General features: G+C 46.5%; 1 protein-coding gene across 2 annotated transcripts in view; it reads left to right on the forward strand.

Annotated features, from left to right (window-relative positions):
* The window catches only part of LOC108926245 (transcription initiation factor TFIID subunit 4-like), a 65864-nt gene that overhangs the window by 26443 nt on the left and 21373 nt on the right, over positions 1–18048 (forward strand). For both annotated transcript variants that reach the window (XM_029253670.1, XM_029253671.1), the window contains exons 11-14: positions 2867–2997; positions 4068–4193; positions 6504–6560; positions 16481–16603. In XM_029253670.1, the coding sequence (XP_029109503.1) occupies positions 2867–2997; positions 4068–4193; positions 6504–6560; positions 16481–16603 (437 nt within the window). The remainder of the gene's footprint in view (positions 1–2866; positions 2998–4067; positions 4194–6503; positions 6561–16480; positions 16604–18048) is intronic.

The raw sequence follows: 18048 nt of genomic DNA on the forward strand, positions 1-18048 counted from the left end.
TTATTATGCCGAGTGCATTTGAGTATCCATTTCATGAGAAATGTTTCATTATAACACACTCTAGCGAAGCACTCTGAGCGTTAGCTGTATGCGCTCACACATACGCTCTGGAAGTGACACTGACACTAGAGTAATTTGTGTGGTACTTCCTTATTATAACTCTAATTAGGAAGATAAATGAAGCAGTTGCTTTCGGACAAACCTTAAGCCAAGTTGTCAGTAGCTACAAGTAAGTTTTATCTATAATAATGATTAAAAGGCAGCATGTTGCAGTGTATGATTGCATAATTTTGGCTGTGATTTCCATCACCACCTTGTTTACATGTTGATTGTTTGCTGAAATAATTATATAAATGTTTAATTACTGGTAGCTACTGTCTGGATGCTTGAATCCACGTTTTATAGGTGCTTTGGCGATGTCGCTGCGGTTAGTTTTGTGGAAAGGGCCACAGCTGGGGTCACACGCTGTCTGAAAGCGCTTGTCCCAAGCGGGGTCGCAGCGAACTGGAGCCCAACCCGCACCGGCAACACATACAGATTTTTCTCATTGTATATAATGTTAAAAGCTTTTTCATTTCAAACCATTTTGTCCAACTACTTGTTTTCTGGGAATGAAATAACAGTGTTAAGGGAAGCCTGCGAAGGCTCCATGCCCAATGTGCTGTTATGATTTCAAGGATTTGATCACGTTGGACGTATTTGTTGTGTCTTCAGCGAAGAGTTCTTTGGTCGCCTTTTTCGATATGCTGGCTTTAAAATATTTCGCCTTTATTCGTTCTCTTTTTCGGTCCAATACGCTTTTCAGATTCCCCCCCCCCCCCACCTAACGTAATGAATTCTTTAGCGGCTGTCGGAATCCCCCAAACCCGGGGCCGCACTATAAATTGTTTATAGGCCTTTCTTTTGATGGTTTGTCATCATTTTGTCCTGTGTACTGAAGGCGCCTTGATCCGAGGCCTGTCTCTCGTACGAACCGCTGGATCGTCTTTTCCTTCGTGATCGCAGAGGCAAAATAGGCCACGTGTCTCGGAGATGTTCTCGTGTTTGTTTTCTTCGGTGTGCTCGCGCGCGCTGGTACAAGCCGTCATCGTGTTCGAGCGAACTGAAACTTTGTTTCGTAATGATGCGCCACGTACCGAAGCCTCAGCGCGGCTCTTAATCGCGGCAAGTAATACGGAGTTCTCCAGAAGCCGCAAAATTAGAATAAAAGCATTTCTTTTCTCTCTCTGACAGAAGTAAAAGTGAAAAAAGGTACGTGGTTATTTTTGTTAGATGGAGTTTAATAAAAAAGTCATGGTGCCCACCTTTATTGTATTTTCCCAGATTATACTTTTTTCATTTTGCTTGATTTAGTATACATAGCATACCAACGAGGGCCCGAGGCTGTGTGCTATTATATCGTGCCTTGCTGTGGTTGTTATCCTGTCGCCGTCAGGAAGAACGTGTTAAAAATGTAAATCTTTCCCTGCGGGCCCTCTTTGCTGTTTGCCAGCCGCGAGCGCCCGGGGGGAGGAGGAGCGCCCCCTGCTGGTGAGCGACGATTCAACGCCGCGGCCTTGGCAGTGATTGGCCGCCGCGTGCTTCGTGCTGACGGGAAACCAGGGGAGCTTCCTAGGCCCGTCAGCTCTCTTCAATCAGGCCAGCACTGTCGGCACACGACTCCAAATCAGCTCTGTCCCCGCCTCCGCCGTCTCCTTTGCCTTCCGTTGCGTCCCCCCCTCTCTTCTTGCTCGTTCTTGTCTGCATGGCCTGTCCTCCTGGCCGGAAAGGTGTGTTTCAGAGACAGGAATAATGGAGGAAAGTGCCGGATGGATCAGGGTGGAGGGAAGGTTCTCGCCCAGCTTTGCACACCAATGGCGCACCCACAGCAGCCTTGTACTTTCGGTGGCGGCCTCAATGTCGCTCTGTGGTGAAGCATGTTGCGTGGACCCATACTTGGGATGCTGTTGTGTCAGGGATCCCTGGGCATCCTAGTCCTCAGAGGAAAGGAACTAGATGGCTCGGTACTTCCTAGCCATCCGTCTCGCCCTTTAGCCCTGCTGCCCAGCGCTGTTGCCTTCTTTCTTGTCTTCACATGAATTCCAAGCACAGGATCTATGTCGGTTAATCTGAGCTCCACTTGTCCTCAAGCATCCAGCTTCACGCTCAAGGGCCGCCAAAAGATAATTTTGTGTCGGGGACGGAGAGACGGCCCCGGCGTTTACGCGAGATGGCCTGTAGAAAATGTATTAACTGTTGTCGGCCGCCGAAGCTGCACTGTGGCGGTGCGCGGAGAAAAGTTCCGCCGTTGTTTTCTCGTTCCGCTTCCTTGAGGAACGCTCTCGTTTTTTTGCGCTCAATCGGTGCTGTTTGTTTTTGACTTCTCTTTAGCATAATGTAACATCCAGGTTAGTGCTTCTGTCGCATTACTGTACTAATTGTCTGCCATATAGGTCAGATATACACCACTATTTGAGGCTATAGGAAGGCTGCTTTAAATAATTGCTGTATTTTGCTTGAAAGGCTGCCAGAGAGAGAATTATGTTAATGCAAAATTAAAAGAGGAAGGAAAAACACAAACTAACCTGCCTAATTTTGCTCTCTGCGCTGTAACTTCAGAAAGTGTGTATTGCTCTAAGGGAAAATAATTATCCTTTAAAGTAATGTGGCCAATGTGGCTTATACATATGAAGAAAAAGGAGCAAAGGCGCTCTTAATTCTTTCCATTTCCTCTGCAAATCGTCCTCTTAACACTCCCAACACAAATTAGAGGAGCAAAATGCTTTGACCCAGTCGCTGTGGCTGGTGGCACGAAGCTCCTCTCCGCAAGGTCCTGGCTTCTGGGGGCCGAGCTCAACCCGCAATTCCTTTCCCGTCCTCTTTCCAGCTAAGAAGTTTGGGGTGACGGAGGTCCCAGTGGAGGCCGTCACCTTCATCTCTCATGCCACCCAGGCCAGATTACGGAGCGTGCTGGAGAAGGTGTCCACCATCGCCCAGCACAGAATGGAGACGTGTAAAGTAAGCCACCACTGCAGTGCTCTTCTCAATCTGTCCTGCTTTATTTTTATTTTGCTTTGCTTTATTAGCTGCTCTTAGAATTCAGATGCGCTAGTAAAACAGCCGTGAGAGGAAAGACATGATGACCCTTCGGAATTATCTCGATTTCTGTGTAAGTGGCTCCTGAAAAATGACCTTCATCTAAGTCGTAATGATAAATAAATGTCGTCTTAAGAAGAAATAATTGGAACATTTTATACTGCCATACCTTCATATGACTTGGCCATTCTAAAATTTTGCAGCTGTAAGTATAAATGTTGGAGACTTTGTTCGACTTTCATACATATTTTTTTGTTGCGAAACACGTTTTTGCTCTGAAAATTACTTTGTGGGCCCATAGTCGTTCCTGAACTGAATGTACTGACACAATATACAGAAAAGAAAAAATCTATTTAAAAAGTGTTTTTTTTTTTTATGTTGTGCACTTGGAAAAGTGCTTGTCGTTATTGTTTTTGTCCCGTTTTGCCATGTCGTGTTTGCGGTTTGCAAATGAGCTGTGTTGTGCTGGTTAAAGAGGCCTCCCGTACTCATCAGTGTGAAGCGAATATGCCAACCTGTAGACATCAGCAAGAAACGGCGGGTCCCTCACAGGGTGGGGTGGGCTGGGGTGGGCCGGGGTGGGCTGGGGTGTTTGGCTGCGCGTGTTAAAGTGTGCAGAGATGCAGCTTCAGCGCAGAACAAAGGATGCAAAGAGGAGGATAAAGAGAGGAGCGGCGGGTGCGGCGGTGGTGGCGCCGGGCTCAGATGTTGCGCTGCCTGGCTCTGCTCCTCACATCACCTTGGAATGTGGGTGGGTGGGTGGGGGGAGGCTGTTTGAGCCGCCTGGAGGATCAGCTCAGGAATAAACAATTATCCCGTTAACTTGGGGTGACCTACAAACTTCCTTTCCCTAGTTGTCTCGAACTTGTCCGTCTGATGCAGAGCGGGGATTCGAGCGCTCGCTCGGTTCATTTCGGCTGCCGCTCTTCGTTTTGCGGGGGCATTCCACAGCAACTCGAACAAGTCTTTTTACTCCCGCGCTCTCTCCTCAGGACGACGAGTGGTACGAGCAGTCAACGGACGTGCGGTCGCAGCTGAAGTTCTTTGAGCAGCTCGAGAGGCTGGAGAAGCAAAGGAAGGATGAGCAGGAGCGAGAGATCCTGCTGAAAGCTGCAAAAGTACGTCCGGGGCATCAAGGGGTCCGCAGCCCAAACTGCACGTCCCACCGCGGTGACCACATCGGCGTCAAGAAGGGTGACGCGCAAAAACAGAAACACACACTCTCCGCAAAGTGGTACCCGTGTTTATGTCGCGCTATAATTAATACATGGGTCTACTACTTATAAAAGGTTTAAGTGTATGATCTGGAAACTCAAGGGAAACTTAAGAATTTATCTAAATAAACACGAGCAATTCTCAAGACCGCCGAAGCTCAGCAAGACACTGATTTTGATTAAAGAGCTTTTAAAACTACTCGTGTAAACAGTTTAAGAGTCAGAAGTTGTTGTTTTATTTACTTGTGTTTGCCGAGTAAACGAGTACATTTGCAAAGTACCCTTCTCCCCCACTTGAGCCCTGCTTGGGTCCTGCTTTCATCCGTCTTGATCCCAGTTGGGGCCCTACTTGGGACACTTACATCCGCTATGCTGCTTTTCCCAAATAAGCTCCGGTATGTTACCGAATTCCAATCCCAGGTTTGAAACTACACCGCATGGCAGTGAAGAACTCTTGTTGGGTTTTGTGGGACTCCTGGCAAAAGTTCCCCTGAACACGCATGCACGACGGCGCCGCTTCCCAACACGAGGACGCCAGGCATGAAGCTCTTGTGCCTAAGCCTCACACAGCCTTGGGGAGGGAGGGCAAACATCGGCGTGAAAGCGGGGTGATTAGTTAGTTCTGAAAGGGGACGCTGTCCTGTAATAGACACGGTGTTCTGTCAGATTCCCCACAGTAGCGCCAGTCTCCATTTCACACGCATTAATATGTAATAGAGATGTCATCCAGAAGATAATTATCCCCTCCACCAGAAGCGTATGCGATCCATCCAAACACGGAATTGTGGACTGGGTTGACCTATTTTATACGCTTTGCATTTCCGAGCACTTCTTTAATCGCTCGGTTAGATGTTGTAATATATCTGATTTATGCTGGAGCAACCTCTGACAATTACTTTGTAAAGCGATGGTTTATGTGGGAGTGTACATCAGTACATCAATATTTAATCTAACATTTCCTGGCAGGATGAACTGCGTTTATAACATATAGATCTAGACTTATTGACTCCTATTGGCACCAGCACTTAGATTATCTGCTAGGGTCTTCGGCGGTGAAAGTGAGACTGTTATCTCTTACACCAGGAGGAGGCTCACACCATCTGTTTCAGAGCGGTCGATATTACTGATCCGCTGCGTACAAGTTGTCGTGGCGTAATAAAGGATGCGTGTTCAGTTCACTAATCACAAGCATGCGCTCTGCCGAGTCTTTTGCTGGAAGTTTATTCAAAGTGTCTTCTCCTGCCGGTGTCAATCTACCATCACATATTAAACTGGGAATGTAAGCGTGCCACTGACATACTGGTTCTGTTTGAGTTCTCCTGGCCTCTATTTTTTTATTTATGTGTTTTTAGTTACGTCTTTAGCGAGAATGTCCAGCCTTGCAGTCTGTGAGGACCGTTTTCAGGGTCGGTCCTCTGGTCCTGGGGCATGATGCTTTAGCCGAGATAGCGGCCAGGAAGTGAGACGGATGCCTGATGCATTTCCACGCTGCAGGGGAAGGGTGGGGCTGTAGCTTCTGCTCTTGACTTGATTAGATCGCCAGAGGATGAGGAAGGGCCTGTTGAGTCTGAGCTGGGCTGAGGGCAAGATTCACTCTGTTGTCCAGCATTCTTGTAGAAAATAGACTACAGTCTACTTGCTAGGGTGCCTTCCAGTGTGTGCTGCATAAGGAAGCAAAGTTCAAACCCAACTTTGTGCATCGGGGTGTGAATTTCGTTACGCAGTGCGATTGCCGTAAACAGGTCGGTTTTGGTTGGATAGTGGTCGTGTCACGGGGGTTAGTGAACATCTCCTGAGTTGTACAGCCAGAGTTGCACATGTACACTGAGTGTCACTGAAGGGCTTTACACTGTTTACAATACCACAGGTATCCTGTGGCGATAGTGGGGCGTTCCACTCTTTAAAAGTGTCCCTCCCTGCAAGCGCTCAGTGACACTGTGATGTTCCAGACTGTATTCTCAGGGTGCAAATAAATGCATGCCGTGGTGCACGTTTCATGCAATTCCCAATATCATCTGTAGAACACGAAGGGCACCTGAGCTTGTGACGGCACCCGTGTGCAGTCAGGCACTGTGTCCTTGACGCCTCGCATCACGTACTCATTTCACTGACTATTTTTTACTCACTGCAACAGATGAACAGTTCCCTAAACTAGCTGTTAACCTGTGCTGTGTTTTGCCCCCCCCCCCCAACTCCCACCTCCCCACCGTGCAGAGTCGCTCGAGGCAAGAGGACCCAGAGCAAGCTCGGCTGAAACAAAAAGCTAAGGAGGTAAGCAGCGTGGAGATCATTACGCTTGACATTTCGAGGCGCCAAACATATTAATTTTTTATGCGGTGCCACAAATGTAGTGAAATTTTAAACTCTGCCTTTAGAAAGTTTCAGGAATTATTTCAGTGATTTTGTGACCACATCTGAGAAGGAACTTCTGCAGAGCGGCACACGGAAACACCGGTTTTTCAGTCGTACACATTTCAGTGTTCGAGGGAGATCAGCTTTAAGATAAAGGTGTTATCAGCACTTTTCCTTTCCTTACCATAGCTCTTAACAATCTGCTTTGCATTATAAAGGCTCTTAGACCACCTTTCGCTGCAGCACTGTGGGATCTATGAGTTATTGTGGAGTTCTTGTTGCCTTTCTTTGCCACCACGCTTTGCGAAGATGAACGAGATCCTGTGCCTGTGTAGCTCTTTTTGAGCTCAATAGCAGCTGACCCGCCTCACAACAAAGGGGTGGTTTACAGAGACCCCGTTTCCACACTGGAAATACCTCACACTGAGTTGTTCTACACATTAACAATGACTCATTTGGCGTTTAAACTAAAGCCAAAAATGGTTAACTACTCCAAGGCAAAACAAAGGATCATTCAGGAGTGAAAGAAGTTTTGGCACAACTGGTCTTTTTGTTGTTGTTATTATTATTATTATTATTATTATTATTATTATTATTACAGTACCAGTATGGTACATTTATTCATTTAGCTGAGGCTTTTCTCCAAAGAGACTTACAATGTTACGGTTACAATTATTACAGTTACAAGCTTACAGTTATTTTCCTATTTATACAGCTTGGTAATTTTACTGGAGAAATTCAGGGTAAATACCTTGCTCAAGGGTACTACAGCTGGAGGTGATACTCAAACCTGCAGCCTTGGGGTCCAAAGGCAGCAGCTGTCACCACTACGCCACCAGCTGTTCACAGTATAATAATAATAATAATAATAATAATACAACAATACCAGTAATTGCTTGTCTGGTGCAGGGTCATGGTAGTTTGGAGCCTATCCCAGAAGCATAGGGGGGCAAAGCAGGGAACTCTGTGGAAAGGATGCCAGTCTTTCACAGGGCAATTACACATACTCATTCAGTCACACACTCTCTCTTTCTCTCTCTCTCTCTCTCTCTCTCTCACACACACACACACACACACACACACACACACACACACACACACACACACACTGCAGGCAGTTTGTTCACCATAAACACATGTCTTTGGACTGTGGGAGGCAACTCAGGTGAACCTGGGAGGAGCACACAAATACCACATAGACTAAACTAAATTTGAACCCACAGCCTAGGCTGTGTGAGGCACCAGTGCTACCTGCAGCCCCACTGTGCTACCAAATAATAATAATTATTGTTGCTGTTATTATGATTATCCCTTTTTTGTCATAAGGAAAGTGGTGCAGCTGCTGCAGTTAATTGCTTAAAAATTCCAGATTGGATGCTGGCTCCACCATAAGTCATGTGTATGTAAATCAAGGTGGGTAATAGGCTGTGTGATGTGTTCGCCCTCGGCACTTCTATCAGAGTGGATCTCCTCTGTGCTAGACGACGGGCCTTCACCTCATCCGCGAACTGCCAGATTAGCAAATCAAAACCGCGACACGCATATATCCGTTTTTTTTTTTTTTTAACAGAAATAATACTTTATTTAATGTTTCCCTCTGACAGGAATGGATTTTTGTGGCGGTGTAACGGCCGACGTTTCTCAGCCCAGTGCCTTTACTAATTTTCATCACCTGATTGGCTCAAGGGAAAAGAGCTGGCTGCTCACAGAAAATCTGTTTGTGTCACAGTTGAGTCAGTCGGCAGCCTGTCCGTTTGCGGAAATTTCATCGGGATAATGAACTGTCGCTCATTTCCCTGGCAGCTGGTGGTGAATCCACTTTTTTCCCCTCAAATCTATTTGAAAAATGGAATTGCTCTTAAGTGTTCTATATTAGAATGAATTGAAACGCAGCTCGGAATCAAGCTTAAATGTGATCTTCGTGGAGAGGGAAGTGAGCGAGTGGCCAAGGTGAAGGGACTGGCCGTGGGGAGAGATGCTTGGAAAGGCACAAATTAAAGCACTTGAAGGTTCCCCGGAGTGTTACCTCCTGCTTTTTTTAATTTCAGGTGTGGGCCTCTGTACTCTCCTGCACAGTTCCTCCGCTGTAGTTGTGGATTTGGATCTTGGCCATGCTGAGATGTAGTGTGCTCGTGGTTGGCCTCGAGCACATGGTGTGTCTATTGTAGGGAGCTTGATCCAGGTCTAGAGGAGGCCAGCGAAGGCATCGCACTGATGTCAGCCACATCTGTGCAGTGTGTTTTTAGTGTCTACCTCTGGCCTTGTCTTGTCCTGCTCCAATGTATTCCCAGGGATCCATGATCTTAATCTTTTTTCCTCAAAATATTTACTGAAATACCTTTAATGGTGCTAATGTGAATTCTGTCTTTTCGCTCATGCCAACCACTATGACTCCAATTAAGCAAGGCTTGGGATACGATGGCTGCAGATGCAGCAAAATGAGAAACGGTAGCTCAAACAGGGATAAGTAGTGTCTCATTAACCTCTGTGCTACAACACATTGGATGTAAATAGGTCAATGGGAGGTTGAGGTGTTTGTGAAACACTCGCATGTGGAAAAACCAAAGAATGTCTTGTTGTCTTGATGAAAATGTAAAAGGCACGTCAAGAGTTTTGATACCCCTAGGCTATGCTGGATTGATGTGAAAATATCATCACTACAAACAAGCAAGGTCTTCACAAAAACCTTCACTGTGCTTTAAAAGGGCTGAAAAGCTAGCGAATGTGCCAGGCTTCCTTGGATTGGATTACTGAGAAGAAGTGAACGCCCTCATGGTTAGCCATGGAAATGGCAGCTAGTTGGCACCGTGACTCCTCTGGATCCGGTGACCTGGCCGTCTTCTTTCAGCCGCCTGGTCACTCAGTCGTCTGAAGCCAGTGCTCTGCTACAGCTTTCTGACACACTTGGCAGGAGCAGGAACACGGTGCGAGTGGCAATGGTGGCCGTGTTGAAGGAACAATGGCGCTGCAGGACAGGCGGGCAAAAAGTGTTCCTTTCACAGGGCCGTCCCTGCCAGCTACACCGATGGCAATGAGCAAAAATCCCCATCCGGGTTGGTTCAGAATTATCTCTGTGAATCGTGACAGTTTTCATAAAACATTCACTTTTCTCCCTCTTATTTTGCATCGGTTTTGAAGCTGTTAGATGCAGGGAACTTGTGTGTTGCTTCTGGAATTTCACTTTCGATTAGTTATTGTTCTGTACACTAATAAAAAGTTACAATAATACAAAAACAAACGGACATACATTGCTTCCATGCATTTTTTTTGCGTGGTCCTCTTAAATTAATTTCGGGTACTTGTATTACTTGTTAAAACGTGTGCCAGACATCTGCCTACATCTCACAAGTGAGGACGTGGATGTTAAAAGAGTTTCTGTAAAATGTGAGAACATCAAAAGTGGATTCTGTTTTCGCTCACAAGTCATCAAACCACAAAGCTGTTTTTAAGGACTAATTGTATATGCTAAAGCAGTTTCCCTTCAGTGGCTCGATTGTGTTATTGTTAGTTTGAACCTTCCTTTGTTTTTCCTGAAGACATATCTTGCTGGAAAGAAAAAAAGAAGAAAAAAAAAAAACACTTGAAAACTCCTTTGGTGTTTCAGTGTTTTAGAATATTACTAAGTAGTGTAATGAGAACGAAAACAACACAGATACACATTTAGAAAAAAGATGTGGCCTCGAGCGAGTTTGCAGCGAGTCTCCTCGGTGAGGGTCTGTGTAGAGCCTGTAGGACCAGCCTCTCTCTCGCGCCCGCACTCCCGCTCTTTCTCTCTCTCTCTCTCTCTCTCTCTCTCTCTCTCTCTCTCTCGCGCGCTCTCTCTCTCTCTCTCTCGACCCCCCCCGCACTCCCTCCCTCCCTCTTTGTGCACCGCCTGGCTCCTTGGGACCCCGCTACCATGGGAATTGGGGGCGTTGGGCTACGCTCATGGCGAGTCGTTTGCCTCCCCCCACCTCGTGCGAGCCGGGCGAAGGGACACTTTTCAATTAGAGAGAGAGAGAGAGATGAACCCGAAACCACGCTGTTTCTTTTCTTTTCTTTCTTCCTTTGCACTTCCAAATGACTGACCCGATTGAAACGTCTTTCCAGAGGAAGTCAGAACGAAGGAGCGAATAAACAATCCGCGAGCGCTAAACAAAGGCGAGCACGAGAGGCGCCCATTGTGTGGCGACTTCCGTGCGCGCGCTGCCATTAGATTGTCATGTTCGCTAATTAGGGAGCGAGAGCCCGATTCACCTTGTTAATTAGAGGGACTGGCACACAGACAGAGGCTCGAGAGAGGGGCCCGCGGCGGCGCGCGAGAGGGGCCTCGCGCCAGCGCCTCCAGTCCGCTGACTGTGTGTGAAGGAGCTCTTCTCATCTACCTTGCACTTTTTGATTTGGAATGAATAAATCATTGAGACCTTACTGTGCAGTGCGAATATCTGAGTTCACGTCTTCGCGAGATGCAAATGATATGATCAATGAAAGGTGACGACTAGTGGATCTCACTTTTTTCTTTCTTTTTTTTTTTTTTAAGAAAACTAAGCATTGTTGCAAAATATGTGCAATGAGCTTTTTCAGAAATATAACTACTAGAATTTGAGCTTAGATGAGCTCTTTCACTGAGCACACCCTTCCTGGGATTATTGTAATTTTTCAGATGATTCTTTAAAATTGTTGGTAATGTTTTCCAAAGGACAAAAAATAGAAATCTTATAAATGTGCAATATGTTCTACTATTGCACGTTACAATGAAACTATGAATAGTTTATTCAAAAAGTAAATTATTTTATGTGCTCAAAATATATTCATTTGAAACAATTTTTTTTCCCAGATCTTCTGCAAAGGGCCTTCGTTGCTGTGAACTGTGCATTCAGGATGTAAAAAGTGGAGTTTGAAGGAAAGATTGATTATTATTATTATTATTATTATTATTATTATTATTATTATTTTATTTTTTTATAGAGCACTCTTCTCACGCAGTGACACAGAGCGCTTTAACACAGACATGAGGCAAGAAAAACAGATACAAACAAAGAAGACGGTCAACTAATGGCTACCATAATGAAGAACTTATTATAGAGCTATAATATAACAGCAGTTGGCTGATATCTTGTCGAAAGACCGGGGTGGTGAGAAAAGCTCTCGAGGAGGAAATGTCCTGTGTTGGCGTTGCAGTGTCCCATGAAGCAAAGCCTCAGATGCTGAAGGACACGTGAAAGAAGGGAAGCGCTACAGCGGAAGATGACTCTGTGGTGGGGACGGTGTTGTGTCCGTCCTCCACGTTCTTTGAGTCAAACGGGATGGAGGACGGGCCTCGCCAGGATGGAGGACGGGCACCCAAAACTCAATAAATCACCGAGATCAGTGGTTCCCGGACCTTTGACAGCTGATCCCAGCCTTTACATATGTTCTCTATCTCATATTCCTCATTTGGCTCATTGAGCCGTCAACGAAAGCCTTGACTGGCCAAACACAACGTGCCGCTGCTCGGATGATGGGGGTGCTCGTGGGGAGGGTTGACAGCCACTAGCCAATTTGTCTTTAGCTCTTATGTTTGAAGGAATTTTCAAGAATTGCCTCAATTGCAATATTTAACCACAGCGATCACTATTTAATCATGCTTGGCGAATCAATTTAGTTAAAATTAAACAGGCCAAATAAATGTAATTTTAAGGCGGTAATCTGCCAGCTAAGGAAATAATGGACAGTTGGAAAACCTAACAAATATTGAATGACTCCTGATCCCATTAGTGTAAAACTCGCTTGGACGTTTTAAACTCCCCTAGTGGTCAGTGTGGGTTTTTAATGAGAACAGACAGTAGAGTTGACAAATGCATTTTTGCCTCACGTACTGACTTACTTGTGCAGAATTAAAAACAAAATAGCAGGATGTGGAATGCATTTCGGAAGGAGCGGATACGTAAGCCCTCGTACTGTTTGCGCTGGTGTGTTTAGCTATTATTATTATCCCTTCCCCCTTTCGAACTCCCCGAGGGTGCCGGAGAGGGGTCGGTGGAGGTGCATCGCAGTTGGCGCCCCACCCTGCCGTTACCCCCCGCCCCCCCGTCAGAGCTGCGCTGCCGGCCGTGATGTCGGCCCTGGTGTTATACGCGGCAAAGGACATCTGTCAGCAAGCGTCTGGGGGGCCCTGGGCAAGCCCTGGGGACTGCGGGGGGTGGGGTGCTTTGTTACACGGACACAGAAGCAAGGCGGCAGACCGGCCGCAAATTGCGAGAACGGAATACATCTTTAGCCGTATTTGTTTTCAGTAATGAATATGTTTTTGGGAAGGGGGTATTTGGAAATCCTAGCAAACTGCAACTGAAGACGTGAACCTTTAGTTTTTAATAGCATGAATAACTGGTCTCCAGATGGTTAACCATTTAATTATGCAAAATGCATATTTGCCCCCGTTGATGTACCATTGTCACTCTACATTCTGCACCCCTGTCAAGTCCGGAACGTTTCAGACGAAAAGCTGGCGCGGTGCATAAGCGAGCGTTTAGAGCATTTAGCCACGTAGTCTCCTGTAAGCGTAGCTGTGCTGCAGTCGTGCAGTTTCTGCTCGTGTAGCATGTGTTCTCGATCTGTACTACAGTCAACCATCCCCCCCAGCCTGGGCTGTAACCTAGAGCACTCTGACACATATCATCTGTACTCTTCCAGCAGAGGAAATGATTGGAATAAGGGTTTTTAAATTGACGCCGAACGTTTACCAGGCACTTAGACGCGAACACGTTTATTTACAGTTTCCTCAGAGGCGGATAATTGCAATATAGCTGAAACACCCCTCAAATTCTCCATGGCCTCACCGCAGATGGGGATCAATCGAATTTTAAAGCATCGCTCTCAGGCTCTCCCTCTCTCCTGACCTTTGTAGATGATTAGAGTCTACAAGCATTTCTGTGTGCCTCCAAAGGGCAGGTGGGCAGGCTGCTGGAACTGGCATTTAAAATGCTCGCCAATTTGGCCCCATGTTTAAACAAAGAGTCAAACGGGGCTGGCGAATCTCTGGATTTACATGCTCTTACAAAAACTCAAAGTCGTGCCGAGAGACGCGTCGGTTCATGTGTTGCTCTTATCGTATTTCATTTTACAGTCCTTTAGACCTGAACGCTTTATAATGTGGCACAACAGCACCCATCCTGGTGGAATCAAACCGGTCCTGCTAACGGGCCCCATGCCTTCAAGCGCACTTTTGGAATCTGTCCCACTGGCCATGGTGAGGACACAAATAACCGGATTGCGTTTAGCGAAGTTCCGTCCGGGTGGATCCAGAGCGTTGGAGTGCAGATGGTGGAACGGGCTCTGCGTTCATGGAAACATAGGAGCGTAAGCTGTGGGCAACGCCGGATAGCGCCCTGTGTCAAGTGGAGGTATCGCAACACTCATGCCATCAATCTGATTTTACGGAGCCTGGTTTCGGGGGCTTTGCTTGACCCCCACATTGGTGGTGGGCTTATATGCTCAGTGCCTCTTCCCCATCCTCTTGGTGGCAGGACAGGGCCAGGTCAGAGTTCCATAGTCCGGACATAGCAGAGGTTGAACCTAACTTCCCTTCCGTTCTCTCTCCGTCTCGATGTGCAGTCAGTCCGCAGTCAGCATTTTATCCAGCCGCCACCTCCCGTTTTATTGGATGCTGTATGCAGTTGTAGTATTTTTGTGGATGTCAATGAGGACATCAACTGACTAAGAAAATGACACATTTGATAGTTTTATCTTTGCTTGGAGGACAATCGGAAATCTGTTTTCTCGTTTTTTTTTTTTTTTCTGCAGACGTCAGCGCTCTGATTTAAATGTGCAATTTCTAGACAAAGTAGGACAGTAAATGTACTGAAAGAACTTGAAAGAAAACAGACGGACGGACACAGACAGCGTAGGTGATCGGTTGATACCGTGGTATTTGTGCCATATGCCCATCGTTGGAGATGTTCTGTGTTATTGACGGAATTTCACAACTGCAACGGTGTGTGTGCGCGCATCCGTGTGTCGCAGGGGTTGACAGGAGGTGACAGCGCTCCTGGCACCGAGGGTCCTCAGCGCTCACAAGTTGATGGGACAGAGCAGTCTCCTTCCAGCATCGCTGGCTCTTCAGGCACCCTGTGGGAAGACGTGACATTACCTAAGGGCAGCAATAATGTGACTCTGTGCCACGTTGAAGAAAAAGGGGAAAAAAACGTCACGGAAAGTGTTGCCAGTGTGACAGGGCCAGTGAGATGCAAGCAGCAAATACCTGGCGACATACTGTCATCTTTGCGGTCGTGTTGGGGGGGAAATGTAAGCGACAGGATAGCGGGGGAGAGGTCAGATCTGGGGTGGGGTGTTACTCCAGTGCAGAGGCTCATTAGATGGGTGATAAGCGCATGACTGGCGAACAACAGAGGAGAATCATCCCCAACTCTCAGGACCCATGCGTGGCACCAGTGCGTTTGGACCGTTCCCTGTAGATACCCTGCACGTGCTCAGGCACTTGATTTCAACAGCCCTCTGCAGGTTCTGTGTCATCGCTGATCCCATCTAAAAAGTTTAGATGTTAATAGGCGGCGCTGTGCTCGTGGCAGGATTCATCAACCACCTCCAAGCACATCCCACTGTAGCGCAGAGTAGGCAGTAATGGTGGTTTGCATCAAGTTGCTCGAGTGCTGAGCCTTCTTGGTGGCACGTCGGAATTTGACCAACCACCGCGTGGCCAAAATCCAGGCTCGAGTCCCTGTGAGGTCACGCTTGCTGTCTTCCGGTGGAGTTGTCTAATAATATTGTCCTCCAGGTTTATTGCTTCAGCCACAGTGCAGGAGCAGCGTGTCTGTGTTCACCTCTCCTGAAGTGGTCTGGCAGTCATGCTCTTGGGGAAACATAAGACTTGGTTAATTGGCTGCTGCTACTGAATGAGAAGGTAAAGGAGTAAACCTGGAAGAGGTTCCTTCAACATGCAGTGGACTACTAAAATAAACTTTCGGACGAAATGGATTATGAAGTCATCCAGGAAAGCTGTTGTTTCAGTGCGTGGCCAGGATGACATGGAACCATCGCTACCTGTCGGTCAGAACTTCTGAATGTGTTTCACTCACCGAACTCGAAGGCCGTATCTCCAGCCGGCGCTTGAAGCGTGGTGCGCTGTTTCACGGTCCTGAGCGGTACAGTTGTACACGTGATTATTATGGGTGCATGTCAAAACTCCAAATAAAATCTTAATCAGCCTCGTGGTATATAATGAATTGCACTTGAAAACGAATACGATTGAATGTGTTTTTTATCGAGGTTGAGTCACTCTTGATGCTCCGCGTGGAGCATGGCTGCACCGAGTCCATTCTAGCCGCTCTCCTTAGTTAAGTGTTTATGATCCCTGTTTTTTCGACATATGCTGTAAGTAAACTGAAAAGAGATTTGTGTTGGGCGTGGATTTGAGTCTGCCAATCACGTATGTGGGACGAGCGCATGTGTTGTATGTTTGTCGCATGCCCGTCGTATGCTGGCGTTTCTGTCTTTCGGGCCGCTGCCTATAGTTGTTACAGCAAATCATGTATATGACCTTTTTCATTGGCTGAGTCCTGTTTAGCATTTTGCCCGAACACGAGCTGGGCTTTGGAGAGTTTCGAGCTTTCCTAGCTTTAGGGTTATTGGCACTTCTCTAAGTATCTACTGTGTGTGGGTTGAAGGTTTGAGACACAGCGGTAAAATGCTATATATATATATATATATATTTGTAATTTTTTTTTTTTTTTTTTAAAGTGGGTACAAAAACTATCAGATTTTTTAAAATGGTACTTGTTCAAATTGGGTCCAGGTCGTGCGTTTGCCCTGTGCTTGTGTCGCATATGCTAAGTCCCTTGGGTATATGTCCTCCTCTCTGTCAGATGCAGCAGCAGGAGCTGGCACAGATGAGGCAGCGGGAAGCCAACCTCACGGCACTGGCTGCCATCGGGCCACGGAAGAAGCGCAAGCTGGACTCCCCCACGGTGTTGTTAACAGGGACTGAGGTAAAAGACCCCGGACATGCGGAGACTACCAGGGAGCTATTTCCGATCGCATCTCCTTGATTTCCACGAAGCGCAAAAACTTCAGCCATGTGAAAGTAAAGAAAATGCCTTTTGAAAAGGAGAATGAAATACATACAACAGCCAGCGCTGTGAGAACTGCGTGCTCAACTCATTTCGAGGACAGTCGTTAGGATCTCTCACTTGTGTTTCTTAGCTACCGTGTCATTTGAGCATTTCGGTTCTCCACATGCATCATCATCCCACAGGTAACAAACAGCACTGTCCCCTGCAGCCAGACCATATTGTCTGTGCTGACTGGCTATGGAGAGCTACATGTGCCATGCCGGCCTACCATGTAAGGGACTAAATCTTTTTATTCCGGCCAGTTATGAACAGCATTGTGTGTGCGTATAGATATTTATGATTAAAGAAATTAAGTTTCAGTTATGCATGTTATTTTATATTTGTATCTGTATTCTTAAGGGGGTCGCGGTGGCGCAGCGGGTTTGGCCGGGGCCTGTTCTGTGGCGGGTCTGGGGTTTGAGTCCTGCTTGGGTTGCCTTGCGGCGGACTGGCATCCCTATTGCGGTGTGTTCCTTGCGCCCTGTGTTGCCGGGTTAGTCTCCGGCTCACCGCGACCCCGCTCGGGACAAGGGGTTGTAGACATTGCGTGTGTTCTTTACTCATTTTCGTAGACCATTGGAGAGAGATTCTCTTTGACTGAGTTCACATAAATTAGGCACTAAATTTATATACATTTATATGAAAAAAGCTCCCAAACCCAAAAACTGACCCATAAATATGCCAAATTATCAAATGATTTTACAAACAAGGACAGGCTTCAGTGCTTAGTTAGTAGGTATTAGTTTAAATACCTTTCTGAGGCTTTTACCTGTTTCCCGTGGTTTCTGAGAAAATAGTAATCAATATATACATTGGGAAAATGTTTCATTCTCTGGTATGTATTGTAAAAAAATGAAATGCATAAGATAAAATGGCCACATATAACTCGTGGTTGCGGTGAAACTCCAGAACGGAGGTGTGAGGTGATGGTCACGTGACGGTGGCTCTGATGCGGCTCATTGTATATTCCCCCGAATCGTGAAAAAGTGTGGTCGTGGGGTAAGAATTTTTGTTGCGCGCAAGGTGTTTCTCGTAACTGTAGGGCGAGTCGTAAAATCAACGTAAACGGAACCGTAGTCTCGTAAACTAGACTCAGGCTGATCGTCAGTACTGTCTGATCCTGTGTATGGAGGGACGCGGCTGGGTAGCGCACTTGCCCCAAGGTTCATTCACGCTCTTAATTTTCTATGAATCCTACTTGAACGCTCAAAGTAGGGAGGATCGAACTTGTACGTCGTCGTTATTTCGAATTATTTAGATTTCCGTTACGCTGAAACATTTTAACACTTTTCGTTTCGATCCATTTAAGTTTAGGTATAGAG

Source organism: Scleropages formosus, chromosome 7 (genome assembly GCF_900964775.1).
Source record: "Scleropages formosus chromosome 7, fSclFor1.1, whole genome shotgun sequence".
Lineage (NCBI taxonomy): Eukaryota > Metazoa > Chordata > Actinopteri > Osteoglossiformes > Osteoglossidae > Scleropages > Scleropages formosus.